The sequence below is a fragment of the Chiloscyllium plagiosum genome, unplaced genomic scaffold, assembly GCF_037043375.1.
Source record: "Chiloscyllium plagiosum isolate Xiang-an unplaced genomic scaffold, Cpla_swu_hap1 HiC_scaffold_6, whole genome shotgun sequence".
Lineage (NCBI taxonomy): Eukaryota > Metazoa > Chordata > Chondrichthyes > Orectolobiformes > Hemiscylliidae > Chiloscyllium > Chiloscyllium plagiosum.
In genome coordinates this window covers 69260169-69283381 of record NW_028270144.1, presented here as the reverse complement: position 1 = coordinate 69283381, position 23213 = coordinate 69260169, and the positions used below count along the sequence as shown (strand labels likewise).

Genomic DNA, 23213 nt, shown 5'->3' with positions numbered 1-23213 from the left:
CCTTCAGGGAAGGAAATCTGCCATCCTCACCTGGTCTGGTCTACATGTAACTCCAGACCCACAGCAATGTGGTTGACTCTTATCTGTACTCTGGGCAATTAGGGATGGGAAATGAATGCTGCCTAACCAGCGATGCCCACATTCTGTGAATAAATCAAGAACAAAACTTGGCTTAGCAATCCACACAGCTGTGTCAATTGCTATGAAGTCACAAAGAAGAAATTAAACTGAATATGTCACCTGGCATCGATTTCAGATACGGAAAAGATAAAGCCCAGACGATTCTGCAAAGTTCTCTTTACTAACATCCAGAGGCTAGAACAAAAATTGGGAGAGCTGTCTACAGACAGGTCAAGCAACAGCCTGACATAGTCATACTCACAGAACCATACCTTCAGGCAATGTCCCAGACACCACTATTACCATCCTGGATATGTCCTTTCTCACTGGCAGGACAGACCCAGCAGACATGGCGGCACAGTGGTCTACAGTTTGGAGGGAGTTGCCCTGGCAGTCTCTAACACTGACTATGGATCCCCATGAAATCTTATGGTTTCAGGTTAAACATCAGCAAGGAAACCTCCTGCTGACTACCATGTACCATTCTCCCTCAGCTGATGAATCAGTACTCCTCCATATTGAATAAGGAGAAAGCATTGAGGGTGGCAAGTGCTGAAAATGTGCTCTGGGTGGGTGATTTCAATGTCTAACACCAAGAGTGGCTAAGCAGCAGCTCAACTGATTAAGGTGGTCAGGTCATGAAGGACATAGGTGTTAGGCTGGGTCTGCGGCAGATGGTGAGGAAACCAACAAGAAGGAAAAACATACTTGACCATATTCTTACCAACCTGCTGGCTGCAGATGCATCTGTCTGTGACAGTATTGGTAAGAGTGACTGCCACACAATCCTTATGGAGATAAAGTCCCCGCTTCACACTGGGAATAACCTCCGTCATGTTGTGTAGCACTATCCCCATGCTAAATGGGACAGACTTCGAATATATGAAGCAGCTCAAGACTGGCCATCCATTAGGGACTATGCACCATCAACAGCCACAGAATATTCTCCAGCACAACCTGTAACCTCATGGCCTGACATATCCCCCACTCAACCAGTACTGTCAAGCCAGGGGCTCAACCATAATTCAATGAAGAGTGCAGGAGGGCATTCCAGGAGCAGCAGCAGGCATACCTAAACATAAAGTGTCAACCTGGTAAGCTACCTAAGAGGACTACTTGAATAACAAAGAGCATAAGCAGCAAGTGACAGACGCAGCTAAGTGCTCCTATAGCTCTAAGCTCTGTCGTCCTGCCACACCCAGCTGTGAATGATAGTATACAATTAAAACAACTCACTGGAGAATGAGGAGGCTCTAGCAATATCTGGCTGCTATGGTCCTAAATAATTTGAACATTAAGGGAGTGGATCCTTTTCTGTTCAATAAGATTGCTGGTTCATGATAGGGTGTTCTGATTGCAATGTGGGAGGAATTGATTGCATCCTGCACTTGCAGGAAAGGCAGCAAGGGCTGAGAATCCTAAAACCCTTCCTGTCTGCCTCCTCACATCAAGGGACAATGTAAGGAATTGACAGGCTGTTGAGAAGACAATATCAGTAACATCCTTGATGCACTTATCGGTTCAAGACTGTAAAAGTCCAGAGATCCCCAGCATAAACCTAAAATGATCAGCTAGCAAAGAAATTCAGGGCAGCCTGTTGCTTTTAGGATCACAAGGAAGGGATTGGTGCCAGTCCTTGGGACTACAGATTCTCATCACCTTGCTGGCATACGGGTGACATGTTAGCTAGAAACATCCTTAGCTGTCTTCTACACTGATTCTCTGCCATTTGCAGGTTAGAAATAGAAACAGTAGAAGACCATTTGGTTCCTTTGGCCCCACTGTCATTCAGCAGGATTATGCCTGATTCGATATTCCGATGTTCACTTTCCTGATCTTTCCCTGAAACTCTTGATTCACTGACTGATCAAGAATCTATCTCAGGTTAAATGTACACAGGGACTCTACTCCCACAGCTCCCTGTCACAAGGAATTCCACAAGAATCACAATCCTCTGAAAGAAGAAATTCCTCCTCATCAGTCTTAAATTGGTGCTCATTTTGTTTTTGGTCCTAGACTCTCCCTTAAGGGGAAACATCCTCTCAACATTTACCCTGTCAAGTTCCTTAAGAATCTGGTATGTTTCAGTGAGATCACCTCTCATTCTTCTAAATTACAACAAACAGAGTCCCATCCTGTATAACATTTGCTTATAAGACAATCTCACCATACCAAGGATCATCCTCGTGAACCTTCTCTGAACTGCCTCCAATGAAGTTATATCTTTCCTTAAATAAGGAGACCAAAAAGCTGCACCTGAGCTCATAGATCCTGTTCTGTGCAAGAGCTGTCTTCCTTTGTGGTGGCTGTTGTCCATCTCCCTCTGGAGGTTGTGGCTACTGTTATTTCAAATTGAGTTGTCCTCTGCTGTCATATGTAGTGGTTCCATTGCAGTCGTTGAACTGTAAGAACAACTGTTGGATTGACCCCTTCCATGCTCCCTCAGCGTTCAGGAGATCACTGAGAACTGTAACCTTAGTAAAGGCTTGATTCACTTTAACACCCTTGCCCATGAAGTTCCAGGCTATGCCCTCCAAAAGTGCAGAGTTGCATGTGGCCAAGGCACCAAGCATCATGTACTCCCATTTGGTTCTGCATCATTCTGTTATTCAAACGTTAGCTCCTTGCCATTAATTTCACAGGAAATTTCAGTCATGTACTACTGCAGGGTTACCTTTGCGCCTGACAAAGCAACTTCTCTTGCTCATACGTAATCCTGACCTCATGCAAAGGGACCCAAGAAAGTATTACAGTGGCCTTCAAATGGAAATGAAGCAGTTGCAAGGCAGCAACACCACCGCCCCCACCACCACCCCTCCCCACCCCTTCCCCCCACCTCCCCACCCAATCCTGCCCCTCCACCCTGTCCATGCTCTGCCACAACCCAATCCTCCCCAAAACAACTATTGCACATTGCTGCATCTAGTGTTTGTCAGTTTTGGAGCAAGTTTTGGATTGGATATAGTTTTAGGTATACTTTTTACGTCCACTGAAGTAAGATTCTGAACAGTCCTAGTTTCAGTACCTGGAAATAACTTATCAACAACATTTAACTAATTTTTACAATCTATAATTAGCAAATTTAACCATTAAAAAAAACTTTGAAGTTACCATCTTTTGGAAAGAGAGAAATTCTGTAACTTATTGATTTTTCTAGTCCATTATACTTTTAGCATTCCTAACTGCACAGATGTAATAGATGAGATGTGTTTCTTTCATCGGTATCAGACAACAAAGAATTAAGTGAATATCCCCTCTTTCATTGACTCGGTGTCCTTGAGAGGTCACGAGATGCCAATCAGGACACAATGTACTTTCACTCAGTACTTCAGGAGATCAAGTCAGAGCTGGATGGTATGAGAAAGAACAATCAGCCTGTTTGAATGTGTTATGTCACACCTCTGTGACTATCACATCCTGACGGAGATCTTGCACCCAGACCTATTAGTCTAGAGGTAGGGACATGGCTGCCACAACACAATATCCTGTATGTATGATCTAAGGAATATTGACATTCTGGATATTGATTTAAGGCACATGCTTGGCATTGTGTAATCAATGAGGGTATGATTGTTGGAGAGGCCTGACGTTCTAGTTCTGAACTCCCCTCTTTTTGAAACAGTTACTTATTTCTTCCACTTTGGGGTCTGTTTTATTGATATTGAAACCAATTTTCACAGTTGATTTTTGGATCAACATAGTAAGGTGCAGACTTTATATTTTTTGTAGTATCTTGCAGGCTCTCTGTGTCCGCAATAATCCTTCACCTTCACCCCCCGCCACACACATTTCAATTAAACCATTGACGTAATCATTAATATTTCCATTTTAACTCTGGGCCAATTGAATATTGAGATGTTGATGCACTTGCAGGCCCTGTGTCCTTCCAAAAGAGACCAGAGTAACCATGACTTGCCTTGATCCCTCCTTCGAGACTGTCAGTCCCCTCTCATTTCCTACCTATTTCTACTTCACTATCTACAATCACCCCCTATGACTGTTACCTTAGCTACCTCATACAATCAGATTTGAACTCCTTGCATCTCGATAATGCTATGGACTGACTCGAGAAGCCCCTGGATAATGTGGGATCCTCACCCTCGACTGACTGTGGCCCATCCCTTGGACAAACAGTGTTTTCTGAGGGGGAGAGGGTTTAATTGCCAAAGTTTATTTCAATCATGTGTATGATTTTTGGACTTTGTCCAAGTAGCTCATCATGTACAATATTATTTCCTCCACCTCTCAGTGAAAAATTATGCCCACAGCATCCAACATTTAATGTGATTCTGTTAATGGACAACATTTACTAAACAGCACTGACTGTGCTACAAATTACACAGGATACCAAATTAAGCTTATCAGTCTGGCTCACAGTTTGATTCCTCTACAGATTAGAACTACCTTAATTCACACACAAGGTTGTGTCCTTTGTAGGCAAAATGTTGATGTTTGCACAGTGCAACCTTTCTACTTAAGAAAAACCTTGGAGATGACCAATCCCTGCTACATCCTGATGACAATACCCTGACTGATCAGAGTTGACTTGCTTCATTTGAACTTAATCAGTTAACTGTGACAGGTAAAAATGTCTACTGCATCTTCATTTCAAACCATAACACAACTAATCAGCACCACCTTTTCATACTATATAAATGTTGTTTCCTTTCTAAGTTGTTTTCTTGTGTTTGCTTTATTCTTTCATGGGATGTGGGTATTATAGGCTAGGCTAACAGTTTAAGCCCATCCCAAATTGTCCTTGAACTGGGTGCCTTGCTGTGGCCATTTCAGAGGGCAGCTAAGAATCAACCACAGCTGTGGGGGTTTGGAGTCACATGTAGGCCTGAGCAGGTAAGGAGTAAAGTCTAGTTTACGTCCTCCTGAATATGAGGTGAAATATTCTGACTTCATGTAACTTATCAGTAATGATAACAGAGTAATCCTTACATTTGCTTCAACTTTGTGTTTCTTAAACATATAACCACAGGGATTGATTTCATAACCAGGTGGTTGCACCAATGCTTCAGAAATCATGGCTTCAACAGGCGTCACTGAAATGTAACCTGCTCAGGCTACCAGGAAACCGACAGGTTTGAATCACCACTCATTTTGTACCTTGTTCATTTATTTCTTTCCACTGAATTTGATGCAAGATAAAATGGGACAAACAATGAATCAAGCTACTTATGAGATCCTGGTGGCTGGAATAAGTAAAAACTACCCCCACCTTGTTAAAAAAAGTCAGTTAAAGATCTATAATTTCTTGATCAGCACTCACCATTCCTTACTGGGAGCACCAGATTTAAGATTCAGATCTATTCCTTGCTCAAAGAAAGGAAAACTTAATTTTATGTTAAAATGGTATCCAGTCACTTGGAAGTCGGAATTTGGTTTGATTTACAAACACAGGAAGGAAACAAATATTTTTAATCGGGTTTAAGGTGTGTTGCAGCTGGTCTCCTGAGATCAATACAGGAAAAGGAATAGGCCATTCAGCTCATTAAGTTTGCCCCCATTCAATACAATCATAACCAATCAAATACTTCAAAACCTTTTACCAAACATCATTATAACCCTGGAATCGGAACTCAATCTCCACATATTCAAGGGCTGAGCTTCCACAACCTTTTCTGGTGGATAATTCCAAATTAACTGTTAAAACACAATGCAATTCTTTTAGTATGATCTCTGTGCTCTAGTTATGATGATAGGAATAAAGAAAGGTCAGATTCATTTGGGTGTCCAAAACAAACCCGGCAGTGAAGAAAATTAGAATGCCTCAGATAAAAGCAGCTTTCTCTTAAGGGATGTGGCAATTAGAAATTTAATGGTTTTGGTATCTCATTTGCTTTTCAAAAAAGAGAGAGTTCACTTCAAGATTTCCCAATTAGAAATATTTTCAATACTTACAAAATTGGCTTTTCAGTTCTTCTTCAAATCAACAAGGAATTGAGTACCAACAACTCCAATTACATTATACTCCAGATATCACTAAGGTATGAGTAACATGTTGCAAGGACTCTAACTCCCGCAACAAAGCTGTGGGCAATTGTACAACTGCGCCTATAATATCAAATGTAATAGTTGAGTGTATTACCCACGGAGCAATCATGGCCTGTCCAGGGAAAGTCACAGTTGCAGGTCTTTGAATCTGGTTGGAATGTACCATGCCCTGAACAGTGGTCTGTACAAGCTGTTCTTGTCGTCTCGCAATTTGAGCCACCCCAGCCAGTGGTGCAATGACATTCTCCGCGAACACATATTCCTCGTCCAGAACATGTTGAGTCTAAGCAGTCCACTGAAAAATAAACAATACACCAACAGCTTTAGAACAACAAATTTAATATATTTGGGCTTTTTTTTTATTAAAGATCACATGAGTTAAATAACAAATAAATAATGTCTTATCATTTTGTCACATTAAAAACCGCTCAGGGTCATTAGGATGTTAGCCATTGTCACAAATGGACTGAAAAAAAATTCACTTGAGCCACAATCTCAGTTACTGAAACACTCTGAGGTTATAGGACAGCTTGCCTTCAGCAACTGTGTTCAATATCAGTGACTAATTTCAGTTCCATTAAATCTGAAAGCTTTTCAGATCCTGCCAAGCATCTTCCATCTCGAGGAAATTGTGTTTTGTAGAGGAAAAAGGTTTCAAATAAACTAGCAAGATATATCAAACCATGTGTAGATAAATTAGTAAGGTAAAGGTACATAAAAGTACAATTGCTTGTAAGCTGTTGAAAGCTTCAATATACATATAAATGGAAGCAAATATCAAAACTGTGGATCTGTTCAAAGTTGAAATGGGGGAATAATAATGGGAATAATGGACACTGGAAGAGATGTTTTAACTGGAAGACTTATATCCTAGGGTTCTAAAAGAGATGACTGCAGAGCTAGTGGATATACTACTTTTAATCATTCAAAATTCTCTACATTTTAGAATGCTTCCAATGGAGTTGAAGATAGAAACTGTAATCCTTGGGGGACAGACGAGACAGCAAAATGCTACTTCAGTTATATTAACAATATAAAAATACTGGAAAGCATTATTATGAAGTTGTCAAGGGCACTTAGGAAATCGCAATCGGATTAGTCAGGATAATACAGTTTTCAGCGAGGTAAACCATGTTTGACTATCATAGATTTATGAAAATATAAAAATGTAACTATTGGAATGGATAAAGGGGAACCAGTGGATGTAGTAAATGTGGATTTTCAATAAATATTTGATCAGGTCTCACATAACTGATTTCACATTTGATAAGGTCTCTTGATGTTGGGAATAATGTATTAACACGGGTAGAGGACTGGAAAAATGGTAAAAAATAGAGAGTAGGGAAGAACAGACAGACCCTGACATTGTACTATTAACAAGAAGGCTTATTAGCAGTACAGTGCCAGGGTCTCAGCTATTTTCAATCACTGTTAATGACTTTGATATATCTTCAATCACTGCCTAATTGAAAAGCAGATCAATTTGATTACTAGACGTGAAAGGGATGGCTTGCATTATGCTGCAAAGTGCAACCAAATCTTTGAAACTGTCTAAGAGTATCTGTTAAAATAATGTATCTACTTTTGCTGGCAATGCAATGGTACATGGGAAAATAAGATATCAGAAACACTCAGAGGCATTGCAAGGAGATACACACAAGTTAAGTGAGTGGATAAGTAGATAGCAGATTAGATTAGATTCTCTACAGTGTGGAAACAGGCCCTTCGGCCCAACAAGTCCACACTGCCCCTCTGAAGAGAAACCCACCCAAACCCAGACAGTCAGAGACTTTTCCCCCGAGTGTTACAAGGAGACATAAATTTAAGGTGAAGGGTGAAAGGTATAGGGGGGATGTCAGGGGTAGGTTCTTTACCCAGAGAGTGGTGAGGGCATGGAATGCGCTGCCTGTGGGAGTGGCAGAGTCAGAATCATTGGTGACCTTTAAGCGGCAATTGGATAGGTGCTTAAGCTAGGACAAATGTTCGGCACAACATTGTGGGCCGAAGGGCCTGTTCTGTGCTGTATTGTTCTATGTTCTATGTCTAAACCCATTCCCCTACCCTATATTTACCCCTGACTAATGCACCTAACACTGTGGACAATTTAGCACGGCCAATTCACCTGACCTGCACGTCTTTGGATTGTGGAGGAAATCAGAGCACCCGGAAGAAACCCACGCAGACACAGGGAGAATGTGAAAACTCCACACAGACAGGCAGGAATCGAACCCAGGACCCTGGGACTGTAAGGCAGCAGAAGTAAATGTGAAGTTCTTCACGTTAGTAGGAAAATTGGAAAAATTGTTTTCTTTTCAAAGGACGAAGAACTATGAAAATTTGAAATTAAGAGTAATTTTGATGTCCTTATACATTAGACACAAAGTTGACATGCAGGTACAGCAAGACATGAGGAAGAAAAATAGCATTTTAGCCTTTTTTGCAGGGCATTGGGGTAGAAGAGTAAGGAAGTCTTGCTGCATATATTGACCTTTAAGAGAGGACATACCTTTCGGTTTATATACCTAAGGAAGGACAATACTTACCGACAGGCACTGTAACAAAGTTTCACTAAATTGATGGCTGGAGTAAGAGGTTTGTCCATGAGGAACATTGAGTTCCCAAACCCTACTAAATTTAGAAGAATTAAAGGCAATAGCATCAAAGTATACAGGATTCAGACAAGGCTTGACATGGTACATGCTGAAAATCTGTTTCCTCTCGTGGGGAATCTAAAAGAAAAAGAGTTAGTCTCAAGATAAGGGGACAGCAATGTACGGCTGAGAAAAGGGGCAAATTTTTCACTGAGAGGTTGTGAATCTTCTCTATTCTCTATCTTAGAGAGCTGTAGATTCCAGTTGTTAATACATTCGGGGAGATCGTGTGCTGGACTCTTAAGGGAACTCTATGTACTTTATTGATAAGTTATAAAGTCAAAATGAGGTTGGAGATTATCTCATTCTTAACGAAGGGCAGAGTAGGCTTGAGGAGCTATCTGTGCACTTGTTATATTCTTAGCTATAACTAAAAGCTCCTCTGGGAAAAGTCCATGCTTCCAAAAAATATTTTTGAAAAACAATTATGTTGTAGTTATCTTGCACTTGTCAACCAGAAAGCAACACAGTGTATTTTTATTCACTCATGGGATGTGGGTGTCACTGGCTAGATCAGCACTTATTGCCCATCCCTAATTGCCCAGAGGGCACTTACAAGTCAATTCTGTGGGCCTGGAGTCACACGTAGACCAGACCAGGTAAGGATGGTATATTTCCTTTGCTAAAGGATGTTAAGTGAACCAGATGGATTTTTTCCCAACAATTGACAATGATTTCCTGGTCATCGTTAGACTTATAATTCCAGATTCTTTATTGAATTTAAATTTCACTATCTGTCATTTGAAACCAAATCCCCAGATTATTAACTGAGTCTCTGGAGTAATAACCTAGCAACAGTACCACTAGGCCATTGCCTCCCCAGTGTTCACTGTCTCTTTCTCTTCTTAAGGATACACACGTATCCCCCACTTTTTGAACGTTCGCTTTGTGCAATTTCGCTTTTACGAAAGACTTAATGCCTGTTTCGCAAATCCAAAGAGAATTTTTGTTTTTACAAGAAACAATTATACTTTTTCCCCTATAAATCATACACCTACGCTTAATGCCATTTTCATGTTACAAAAGGCTTCCTGGGAATGCTCTACTTTCAGATAGCAGGGGCTACCTGTATTCTGAAGTCGTTGCAAACCATTTTATCTATCAATTGTGTGCTTGTCTAGGTACATGATGCCTGGGTGAATATTCAGCAGCATTTTCCAGTTTTTACAGGAAGCCTCAAGGGGAACCTTCTCAACTCTGCTTTGCTGAAAAGCAACTTTGCTGAGAATGTATGCTGGGCAAGCAGTGTATGTAATTCTTCAATCTTTAGTCTGTGTAAACACCGATAAAAAGTCAGCATTTGCCAACACTTCTGCCCGAAGGCACTTTCACCAACTTAAAGATGGCCAAAGATCATCTGCAGTTAATAAGAAGCCACCAGCTCTCTCAAGTAAGCCTAAACTGTTCTCAATAGTCTCAGAAGAATTTAGGAAACAGTACAAATTATAACAAAAAACTAAATATGCCGTAAGCTTAGTATGTGTGGAATGTTTTTAAAATTAGTTTTGACATTTCACCTTTGTGCAGAAGATCAGTCATGAGCACGTTGCTTTTGAGTTGTCAGCATGGAAAAAGCAGATGGGCAGTAGCAAAATTCCTGCCACAAATTCAGCCGTGAACTGGTGTTTTACTAAACAGATGCTAATAGAAAGGGCACTCCAGCTATCTTGGAAATCTATTGTGTTGAAATCCCAGAATTCCCTCCCTAAGGGCATTGTGGGCCAACCCACAGCAACTGTTCTCAAGGTTAACTAGGGATGAGCAATAAAAATGTTTACTAGCCAACCAGCAATGTCCACATCCCAGAAGTGAATTTTTAAACATCCATTCAGATCCCCTACAAAGTACTGTCATGGATTCTTGAGTATTTCTTGAATCAGTTCAGGGTTGTTACTTCTACTCCAAAAACCAATTCAAATGGCAGGTTTTTGGATCATTATAATTCATAATCTAGAAATTTGGACTAATTGTGCAATGCCAGCCAAAATATACGTTAAATACCTTGTGAGGAATTTTTTTAATATTAATTCATTTGTTGATTTTGTGAAGGAGGCCTATTGGAAATGGCAGAACTCTCCCCCAAAAAAATGCAATTCAAGTCTTGGGTGATAAGCCTTCATTCAGGGGTCTTGGCAACTGATACCGGGGCAGAGGCATGGACAAAGGTGCAGTCAGAATCAGGATCCTTTCTTCATAGGGAGTGAGGAGCTTATTGTTGTGTAACACATCACTTATCATGACTGTTTCCACATTAATGTGGGCTATTTCTTTCCTGAAATGTGACTGAGACAATTGTTAAGCAGTTACTTTTGGTGCATTTGTGAAGATGTCCGAACTGAATGAACAGGCAGGGCAGGGGACAAACAGGGTTACTGGTGTCAGGGAGAAAAACAGAAATAGCTAAAAAAAGAACTCAGCATGTGTGGAGAGAAAGCAGAATTAACATTTCAGTTCCAGTGACCCTTCCTCAGAACTCCTGAGACAGAGTGAGCATGAGGCAATGGAGAGAAGATGGCGGCACTGACACTACCAGAGTGGGGAAAGTCATTGACTTTCTTCCTGTATTGCTGTATGGGCAATCTTTAACCAGGCTTATATGGTTTGATGTTGAGGCCTCCTCTGCCAATCCATGGAGAAGAAAGTGTTCCCCCTTCTGTTCACACCATCCAGCAGAACTTCCAGGTCTCTGCCTGCATGTTGGGCCACTAATCTTCCCTTCTCTGCCATGGTTGGAGTGATTGTCAGGAACCATTCAGGGCAACTCTCGGCTGATGGTGCTTGTCCAGATATACGATAAATGATTAAAGATGGCTCTAGATAAGCTGGTCCATTATGGGACATCCTCGCACTGACAAATATAGCACGTGGTAGTATGGAGCTAGACCAGGCTAACAGAAGCACCAGAGGGGTAGGGTAAGTAGTTAATGAGGCGACTTTGGTAAAATACAGTGAGAAAACTTGATAGGCTTCAGGGGAGAAATCTTCCCTGAATTTGACAAAGTTGACACTTGGCCAAAAATACATCCATTTCAGCCCCAGCAGTATTTTCTATGTTATGATATGCAGTGCACATTTCTTCAAGGAGGTGTATCTTAAACCACCATCAATCAGTACCACCTCCAAAGAATGCAATGTATTAGTCCCATTACTGATGAAGAGTCAGACATGTGTACTTAGCCAGAAGCAAAATATTACAAATGCTAGAGAGCTGAAATAAAACAAAGTGTTGGAGAAAATCAGCAAGCCTGGCAGCATCTGTGGATAAATGAACTCTCTGGAACTCTGGGCTTCCGATGAGTCATATTGGATCATGATGTTAATTTAACCGTCTCTTGCGACAGATGCTGCCAGCCCTGCTAAGTTTCTCCAGAAACTCATGGTATTATGTATACTTAGCTTTACTGGTTAACAGTATTTAGTCTTATCTTCAAATAAAGAATTCATATTATTATTTCTCTAATATTATGTCATGCCAAAGAGAAGAACATAATTGAATGGTTGCTTGAAAAGTGTGGTATGGATATTGTGCAGCTAGACTTGATCAATTTTATGTGGAAAAAGATTTCCTAACATCAGCCTTAAAAGAGATTTTCACTAGTTCAAACGTGTTTTTGGTCTACTCAGATGATTTAGTTTGAAATAGTAATTTAAATCTTTTGTGCTAAATGGTAATTTCTCCTTTTAACTGTTTAAATTATTAGTCAGATTTAAGTCTTTTTCAATTGGGATGTTAAATGTATTCCCAGAAACTTTTTGTCACCTCCCATCTGCAGTAAATTGCATAAAATACACAATATTGGATAGATCTGTTTCTCTTATTTATTTTTGACAATTTAGTCACAATTTTTAAAATGTAATATATAAATAATAAAGCAGACATTTTCTCTTGATGGTCAATGCTACAAGGAAACACATAGGCATGAAGGCCTAAATGCCTTAAGAAAAATTCTCATTCCTCAAATGTAAGCATTTTTTTCACCTGGGCAGCAATTTATACGACTTGCTGACATTGAAATTGGAAAGCATTTAAAGTACATAAAAGCTCTGACTAGGCTGCTTAACTGCACACAGAGATAAATTAAATGCATGAGAGATAAAAAGGTGAAAAAAGACATTGGAGAAGGTGCGAGAAAAAATTACAAGGATAAAACCACAACTCTCTGGTTATACCTCTCACAGAAGATGAACAGACTGGGTTGTTTTCTCTGATATATTGCAAAGCACTATGCCCACAATGTAATCTCTGTCACATAATGGAACAATTTGATTTTCATTATAAATAACAATTTAAATCTCACAAAGATTTTGGATCAGATGAGATCTATTCAGTATTCAGTGAAGAACTGCTCTCTTTGGTAGAAGGATTGAGAATCATTTGATGCAAGTTTGACATGATGACAAAAGAACCAAAGGCGATGAGAATTTTTTAAAAACACAGTGAGTGGTTAGGATCTGGACTCAAACTTATGAGAAGATGGTAGAGGCAGACTCAATTGTGACTTTCAAAATGGAATTGGATAAGCCCCTGAAGATAAAAAGTAATGCTGATTTCAGGTGAAATATGGGAAGTTGGACTAGCGAAATCATTCTTGCAGAAAGCCAGTTCAGACTTGACAGGTCAAGGTGTTACATCCATTCTATCTACGATTCTGAGGGAATGCTTGATGATAGCATTTGATTATTTTCACTCTTTCCTTAAATAAATAATAGAACCTCCAGCATGAAAATGTGGCAGTGTGGTGGCTAGGGATCAGGCCTAAATACCCAGAAGTTGTGAATCTAAATCTTACAAGAGCACAGTACAAAAATTTTGGAATTTATGGATTAACACTCGAAAGAGGGTGATGGACAGGTTTTAGATTGTAATACAAAAACAAAATAACTTGCCACATCTTGCAGGAAAAGTAACATCACACAGGAACATATGAACAGGAGTAAGCCATTCAACACATCAAGTGCAATCTGTTATTCACAACGATCATAGCAGATTGAACACTTCAATGCCCTTTACCCCCAATATTCCCAAATCCTTCTAAGCCATTAATAATCAAAACTTTATCAACCTTTATTTTAAATATACTCCAATATGGTGCTACCAAAGCCCTCTAGGTAGAGGATTTCAAAGATTCACAACTCTCTGAGGAGACAAAAAACTCCTAATCTTAGTCCTAAATGGCATCCCCCTTATTTTTAAATTTGTATCTCTTAATTCAAGATTCCCACTTGGCATCCTACCTACATGTGCTATATTTTATCCCTTGAAGAACTTTGTGGGTTCCAATGAGATCACCTCTCATTCTTCAAAACACCAGATAATATAGGCCTTATCTGTCTTTGCAGAACAGTCTCACCATCCCTGGAATAAGTTGGTGAATATTTGTTGCATTCCCCCTGTATGGGGTAACATCCTTCTCCAAAAGAGAGACCAAAACTGCACACACTACTCCAGTACATGGTCTGCTACCCCTTTGCTGTTTCTTCATTCCAGTCAAAGGTTCCAAGCATTGTTCTTCTGATGTGAAATCCTCCATTATTGATGTATTGGCCCCATTTCATATTATTAGCACAACCCATCTCCTTTTCCTTCTTGGCTGTCCTTTCTATATTTTGAATATTTTTGAATGTTCAATTCCCTGTTCTGGTCTCTATGCTGCCATTTTTCTGTAATGGCAATGCTTTTACATTCAGGTAGTGTGAGCTTAACTTTGTCTTTTTCACATCACTCCACATATGAGGCATATTCAAAACTTGGCTTTTGTTTCTCTTGTCTTCTAGCCTCCCTTACAGTTTTTCTAATTCCTATTACAAGCTGAACTCAGTTCTAGTTACCCCTCAGATTCCCAGCTCCATGACAATGCAATCCTGTTCCTGCTGTACAGCAGCAGAGACTACTGGAGGAGTTGTGAATGGGTCAGAACCATTTGGGAACCATTATTGTTCTTGGTCTTTTGAGGAGAGAAGTGATTAGTGAACTAGCTCACACTGATTGGGCCCCTGAGAGACTCTATTCTGGTACAGTATCATTTTACAAAGGAAACAAAAAAAACTGGTGAAACACTGTAGATTCAGATCAAAAAGAGTAGTAACCCCACCTGCCACCAATAGTTGAGGGGGATTTTAAAGTAACACATTAAAATCCCTGTGCTTCATTGGTCAGCCCCATTCTTGCTCAGATACCACTTTCTGCCATTCACACTTGCCTCATTTAGATGGTCCAGACACTACCCTGTTTCAGTTGGACTCTATGCAATACCAATGACCCTCAGTAGTCATGAGCATTAAGCTGTGATCTTTAAGGGGACCATCACAAGTTACTGCAGAAAAGGCCAATCATAATTTTTAGAAACATTTTTGTAGATACAGAAGAATTCTCCAGTGCACTGAATCTGTCTTTGCCACCTCTCCAAACTGTTACTTTGTTTTATCAGGATTCTGCTTTGGTTACAATCACTCTGCATGTTCCTCCTTTTCAAAGACTGACTCTGCTGTCTATTATACTTAACAGTGGTATTTGTCCAAAGAGATGCAGGTGGAACACATGTTAAAATGAATACCAGCATGTAGTGTATCAGCCTTAGCCCATTAGCAGTCAACTGAGTGATGATCCTGTGGATTGCTAACTGCAGAACAGGGCTAAACCTGGCACCTTAGAGGCTATGCTTGTTGTTTCAAGCACTTAGTGGTAATAAAAGCACAGTGTGACTCTTATCAGACACAGGATACACTATGGTTTCCTGGAAGATACAGCTTTTGTACTCGTGTTAATTAATTTTTCACCACATGGTACCTGAATGGTATGACTCAGCTATACACGTACATTTTTCTTGATGTTTATTGGCACTCACTCAAAGGACATCCTAATGATTGTGGTCTTGCTACTTACTGATTAATTAACCTTTATGGCGTGAAAAAGTTTGTGTCGTTATAATTTTTATATAGGCAGAATTTTGAGATTTATTTGAGTCTTAGGGAACTGAAAGAGCTTTACTTCATAACATAAAAACAGAAACTATTTGTAGATTGCTCATTCAATTAACAAACCCCATTAAAATGTGTTGTTGCAAAATATATGTGATTACTTCATTTTACCTTGCAATATTCATGGTGAAGTTACAGAACTCTCTTTTGCTGAGTTAACACAAAGAACACTTGTTTATTGTTAAAAGTGATCCATTGATAATGAAGTAGTTAAAGAGCATTTCTTCATAAGTGACAAATTATTGTAAATTACAATGCAAAGTCCTTGGGATTAAACATTTTAAGCTGTCTCTTACAACTAAATAGCATTATTTTTGCTGTCAATTGAGCAAGAAATCAATTACTAGCATTCCCTTAGCAACAAAAATATGGTTGATTATCACATTCAGTGGCTGCTAAATATCAGGCTGACTTCAAGTACTGCCTTGAAGTACTGACTTCAAGTACTTCAAGGCAGTTACGTTGACTGATTTTTAAAAATTTACAATAAAAAGTTATCTTCTCAAGTAATTGAAGCAGTCAGATCGCTTAATATAAACATTTCTCCTTTTTTTTTGGCTGGTGTTCGCTGTAAGAAAAACCTGACTTGTTTTGACATCAGGAGGTTTTCATTTTCCCAGAGTCTAGTGCACCTTTGGAATAATTTGTTAACTTGCACAGTGTAAACAGATCTTGGGTTGCACGGCAATGAAATTGGAGCTGAACATGTTCCCAGTGCAGGCTGATATCACTTCATACCACACATTAATGAGTGTAGGCTGATATGCCTCATGATAAATCTTCCATATCTCACTTTTGTGGATCTTTTGAGAGGGGTTTCACTGATTTTTCCCCCTTAACTTGATCTATTGTTTGCAATTTTTGTGAAGATTTGTAGCTCAGGTTGTGGTTCAGGCTGTAAGTTTGCTCACAGAGCTGGCAGGTTTGTTCTCAGATGTTTCATCACCGTGCTAGGTAACATCATCAGTGAGCCTCTGGAGAAGCCCTGGTGTGCTGTCCCACTTTCTGTTTGTGTGCATTCATAAATAGAAAGTGGTAAGAACACCAGTGCTTCATCGGAGACTCACTGATGATGTTACCCAGCATGGTGATGAAACATCTGAGAACAAACCTTCCAGCTCTGTGAACAAATTTACAACCTTTACTGTTTTTTTGCCTCACTTAGAAGTGTATAAGTTTGGTGCAGATGTAGGCCATTCACCCCTTGTGCTAGCTCCACCATTAAATAAGGTCATGGCTGATCTGTTTGTGTTTTAAATTCCACATTCACATCTACTCCTAGTACATTTTCTCATGTTTGCCTTTGCTGCAGGTGGTGATGAACCAACAAGAGGGAAAATTATCCTTGACTGCAGATGCATCTATCCATGACAGTATTGGTAAGAATGACCACCTCATAATTCTTGTGGAGATACTGGTAACATCTTACATCATGTTGTGTGGCACCATCAATATGTTAAACGTGATAGACTTCAAACGGATTTAGCAAGTCAAGATTGGGCATCCATAGGGCATTATGGGCCATCAACAGCAGCAGAATCATCCTCCATCACAATTGGAAACTTCATGGTCCAGCATATGGGGAGGCAATGGCTTAGTGGTATTATTGCTGGACTGTTAATTCAGAGACCTAGATAATGATCTGGGGACCTGAGTTCAAATCCCACCATAGCAGATGGTGGAATTTGAATTTAATAAATATCTGGAATTATTAATCTAATGATGATCACGAATCCATTAGCGATTGTTGGAAAAATCGATCTGGAACACTAATGTCCTTTGGGAAAGGAAACTGTCATCCTTACCCAATCTGGCCTACATGTGACTCCTGACCCACAGCAATGTGGTTGACTCTTAATTGTCCTCCTCTGGGTAATTAGAGATGGGCTATAAATGCTGCCTGGCCAGTGAGACCCTCATCCCATGAATGAATAAGGAAAAAAACCAGGAGCAACATCAGGCATACTTAAAAACTGAGGTGTCACCCTGTGCTCAGAGAGGTAGAAGTGTTTGCGATTGGCAAAATCTCCTGCTGTCCACATATCTGGTGACATATTTAGAACATAGCTACCTACCACTTCAAATATTGCGAACCAGGAATTCATACTGTGGTACTCGACTGTTCTCATTGAAGTCATGGCCCAGAAGTAAAGGAAGTTAGCTTCCTGCTTTGCAGACAGGAACCTGGAGGTGTAGGTGGGTGGGGTGGTGGAGAATAGGGCTGTCTTTGTCTCAGTTGATTACAACAGGAGGCCACACCACCAGATACAGTCTGAGTCAGTGCTGTATCCCTGGGTAAAAATGGTTGATAGAAATACAGCAAGAAGATCAATGATCTTCTGAGCTCTGCAATAATAACTGTCAATAACTTAGGTGAATTGGCCATGCTAAATTGCCCATAGTGTTTAGGGATGTGTAGGCTAGGTGCATTAGGCAGGCTAAATATAGAATGATAGGGTAGGGGAATGGATCTGGGTGGGTTACTCTTGGAGGGTCTAAGTGGACTTATTGGGCTGAAGGGCTTATTTCCACACTATAGGGATTCTATGATTCTCAAAAAAGGGGTGGCATGGTGCAGATAACATCAGGGATCCTTGAATACGGACGCTGAGAAATGGTGCCAAAGCATTGTATTCTCATCTATACAACATTGAGGCTAAACAATGTGCAGTGATTGTGCTAGGTCCTGGCCTGAACACACAATTCCACCATTACAGCCACCCTGTGAGGGAGGGGACAGAATTAGCGATGATTCCATGTCTCATGTCTATACACAATTTTTTCAAGGGAGGACACTGGCAGTCAGAACTGGGAGATGTATCAGTTATCATGTCCACTCTCCCTCATAGCACATTCCTGCTGAGAAAAGCTGTGTAAAGCACTGTCTTTCATATGTTGATTTCTGTTGTAGAAGATGCTCTCGCATTTCACAACAACTCAGCAGTCCACAGGCTTGCTGAAACCTTGCAGGAATTATAACATGAAAGGAGATTCCTCAGAATTGCTATCAACCCACTGGCTATCGTGAAAGACTTCACTACACAACACTCTGATGTGATATCCTGACAGATCCCTCAAGAGTTGCCTAAACTCAGCTCTGTGTGTTATTAGTGCACTGTCTGACTGGCTGCTGCTTTTTCTCAAACAGCTAGGAGGGCATGTGCTGTGTAGATATCTTAAATTGGAATCATCCAAAGTTATCGAGTGTACAATAAGATGGGACAATAAGACATTTATTCAGACATAACAAAAAGTCAAGGAATGGAAAAATAACAAGGTCCATATGCCCTTTTCACCAAACAGGGACTGCTTGTCATACTACTAACAGAATATTAAATAATGAAACAAAGTCCAAACCCAGCTCATTCATCTTGTAAATGGTTTTTGACGAGGTTCTCACTGGTGTCTCAGGCTCCGCTGTCATGGTCTTGTCAGCCCTCCTGGTCAATGTCCTAATCCTCAGTCTCATCTTGAACTCCTAAGATTACTGTTATTCTCCCTGAAAGGCTGCATCCAGGACATTCCTCCATCCCAACCTCCCCTCCCTACCTCATTTGTGAAGGGTACAGCATGCTACGATGAAGCAGCACAGCCTTTCTGACCCACAATGCCAGAGATGAACTGGCATCAAATCCTCATCCTTGTCTCCCTCCACCATCCTATATCACTCAAGGAGTTTGAAATAAGGCAAGAAACTGTGGGAACCATTTTGCCTCTCCCAGGCTATCTGGTACAGACTTCCTGAATTTGGCATCATTGATGATTCCATCTCATTTGGACATTCGTGGAGTGAAAGTCTTTTCTGTTCAAAACCACATCTGGCTGCTGATAAGGAGCTCTCAAAAGCAATGTGTGTACTGTCAGGACTCCTTGCACCTGGGGGAAGTCAGCGATGGCGAAAAATCCCACTGCCACGTGATGTAACTCTATTTGGCATGGGGAAAGGGCATGAACAGCAGAGCTCTGGAGATCGTGACCTTAGTAACATCCCGGACACGTTTATGGGTTTGAGGATTTGAGGATTGGGAGATGCCCCACACAGACAGTGACCATATGCTGTTAAATTCAGGATTGTTATGGAAAAGGACAAGGATCGGCCTGAAGTTCTAAACTGGGAGAAGGCCGATCTTAATAAAATCGGATATGATTTGGACAGAGAGGACTGGTGACTGATACTTTGAGATAAATCTGCGTCAGAACAGTGGGGCACATTCAAGAAGTAAACAGGGAGAGAACAAGGCCAACATGTTCCAATAAAGACAAAGGCTGGGGCCAACAAATCCTGTCAGCCCTGAATATCAAGGGTTATACAGCATCAGACAAAGGAAAAGAGGAAGGTTTACAGCAGATGTCAAAACAGAAAAAGCCCTACAGATTGTGTAAGGAGAAACATAAAAAGGAAATCAACAGAGCAAAGAGGGGACCTGAAAGAATAATGGCAGGTAAAATACAGGAAAATCTGAAACTAATCCCAAATCCAAATCCATTAAGGATAAAAGAAAACAAAGAACTCTGGATGTTGGAAATCTGAAACAAAAATAGAAATTCCTGCAGAAACTCAGCAGGTCTAGCAGCATCTATGGAGAGAGAAACAGAGTTAATGTGTTTGAGTCCAGTGGTGGTTCTTCAGAATCAGCAGTTCCTTGTTTTATCCCATCATTAATGTAGCACAAAGACATTTCAATACCCTGTCTGACTGATAGATTGACTGTACTCCCCACCATCACCTACTCCCTATCTTGCCCTCAGCACTAAAATGAGATGTAAGCCAAGGAGGCTGGCAACCTGTATGTAAGCACTTGTGAGCTAAGAAAGGGATTGAAATGGTCAGAGGCTGGCAACCTCCAAGCCACAGCTGTCCTTTGCCTCCAAAGTAAAGTGCTGAAGGGTTGAAATCATGTCCCATTAGTATGACAGCAGAAGTAATGATGTGCTGAGGTTGGTGGCTTGCTGCAGTTCAATTGAGTGGATGAAGGGTTTAGGAAAATGGCGGCAAGGGACACACAGGGAGGTAGTACAGAAGCAGCAGCCTCATGATGGTCAGAACAAGATCTGGTGAACTACAGGCACAGGTACCCTCTTTGATTTACATGTTGAGCATTCACACCATTTAGATTCTCATTGGAAGAGAACAGAAATGGAAGTTTAGTATAAGCAAGGTGAATAGGGGTTTTAATAAGATGCAAATGCATGCCAGTAAGATAGTCATCACTCTGATGTCATAAGTCAAGGCTTTAGGGGAAAATTGAGAACATTTTCTTGATGTTAAAGATCTGACTTTTGCATTCTCACTGTATTTTCCCACCTTTCTCACCATTACTCATGACCCAGCAGGGAGGGAAATATTCCACCCTGTATGTTGTCTTAAACATTTTATTCATGAAGAATTAAATAACTTTCAGATTATTTTACATATTCCGATAGTATGACAAAATTCCAGTTCAATATTCTATTTGAAAGAATAGACACCAGTAAATGGCCACAATAGGTGGCTGCTACTTGAACTGGTTTTGAGAGCCACCAAAACCTCCAGCCACAGCAACAGAATCTCCAAATTGGCACATAAAGCCCATCTTGCAGGAGGTGACAAGAGCAGTTGGAGAGTAAAAGGGAAGGGGGAAGGAACAGCGAAGGGATGGAGAAGGTGTCAACTGCAACAGGAGACATTTTATGCTGGTCGTAGTTCATGCATTTGTTCGCTGAGTTGCTGCCAATAATGAGGCAGGAAGACAATGGGTTAATACATACCAGAACACTGCCTTATTAAGTTCCCTTCCACCCCCCCTTTCAAGCTCATCATTTATGGGAACATAAGATTCAAGCCTATAGTTCTATTTGTAAAACAGTTTAAGAGCCTCTGCCTGTGCCTAAGTATTTTTTGCTGATAAAGTTATTGGGCTCAACCTTTCACAAACCTACCAGCAAACTTTATGAACATAATACCGTGGAACATATTTCAAAGGCATATGATTTGGACTTTAAAATTGTGATCAATTCTGGCAATCCTCGGCTGGCATTCTGCATTGATGCCTCTTGTCATATCCAAGAAACCACTTGTGAATTGTCTAAATTGCTTGCATCAATGCAGTCAAGTTCAAGTCACTCTGGGATTTGAATCCTCTGCTGCTAAAATTACCAGGCAACTCGGACACTTCAAATCTCAGCACAGGCTGACACTTGAACTTGTTTATCTGTATTGTCAATCCGAAAGCAAAATTGATCTAAGTATCTGTACAGAAATCCACCGCCAGACTTCAGGAAGTGAAGATGAATGCACAGAAGCAGGGCACATTCCATTGCAAAAGAGCAAGCATAAGAAAATATCAGTGCTGTCACGAAATTTAACTCACCAACTCTTTAATGAGTTCCACTTACAACAGACTGTGATGTCTGTTATGACCGAACTGTAACAATTTCATTACTGATGAGGAATTATAAAACATTAAAGCTGCACATTGTTTTGTGTTTAAACTGGTTTCTGAAATTAAATGATTTAAAATTCTATTCTGTGCACAAGCACCCATATTTTATTCAGATATCATGTTATTTTCTTTTATACAAGTTACCCTCATAAGAGCAGATAATATTGAGCCACATGTTGATAATGTTGCTTCACTCCTTGTGCAAGGGATTCAATCAGTGCCATCTGCATGTAACTAACGGTGAGAGTGGAAAGCCTGTGGCAGTCAGAGCTGCCGGTACAAATATAGTGAAGAGAAAATACATGAAAAGTGGCAGTTACCTGCTCCGGGAGACTAAATAACAGAAAAGAAAGCAAGTGGCATGATGCTCCAAGAATGCTGAAAGGAGGGATAAGAAGTAATATAAATGAACTAAAAAAGCTAAAGTCAGTGTCAAAATTCAAGAAAAAAATACACAATTACACAAAAATGGGTGGCGGGTCAGAAGATTGGACAAAATATTGGAGACAGTGAAAATGATTAAAACATTAATGAGGAAGGAAAATGAGAAAACAAGAAAAAGCTAGCTAGAAATGTAACAGTTTTATAGAGTTAAGAGTTTTAACAGATATTTTAAAGTGAGCATTGGTCTTATAGACAGCGAGTCAGGGAGAATTAAGTGGATGGCAGACTAATTCAACAGGCATTTCGTATCCGTGTTTGCTGCAGTGAATAAAAGTAACATGGCAGAACAAGTTGCAAATCAGCAAGTGGAAGTGACAGAGGAATGCAAGAAATTTATTATCACCAGGAATATGGTTATTTGTCAGATTTGTGGTCAGACAAGACCCTGAAGCCTGATGGACCTCATCTTAGGGTCTCAAAAGAACTAGCTGGTAAATAGTTGTTGTCTTAGTTTTAATTTTTCCAAAGTTCCCTTATTTAGGAAAGTTGTTAGAAGCTACTTTAAAGATGTTATAGCAGGGCATCCTACATCCTTTGGTCCTATGGCATTTAGAAATGTTCAAGGTAATCCAGAAAAAGCAATATGGTTTTCTGC

The 23213-nt window shown here is 40.3% G+C and overlaps 1 protein-coding gene across 13 annotated transcripts in view; it reads right to left on the bottom strand.

The window, feature by feature from the left end:
• The window catches only part of tenm4 (teneurin transmembrane protein 4), a 2250110-nt gene that overhangs the window by 148907 nt on the left and 2077990 nt on the right, over window positions 1-23213 (bottom strand). For all 13 annotated transcript variants that reach the window (XM_087988070.1, XM_087988077.1, XM_087988076.1 and 10 more), the window contains one exon: window positions 6218-6418. In XM_087988070.1, coding sequence (XP_087844196.1) covers window positions 6218-6418 — 201 coding nt within the window. The remainder of the gene's footprint in view (window positions 1-6217; window positions 6419-23213) is intronic.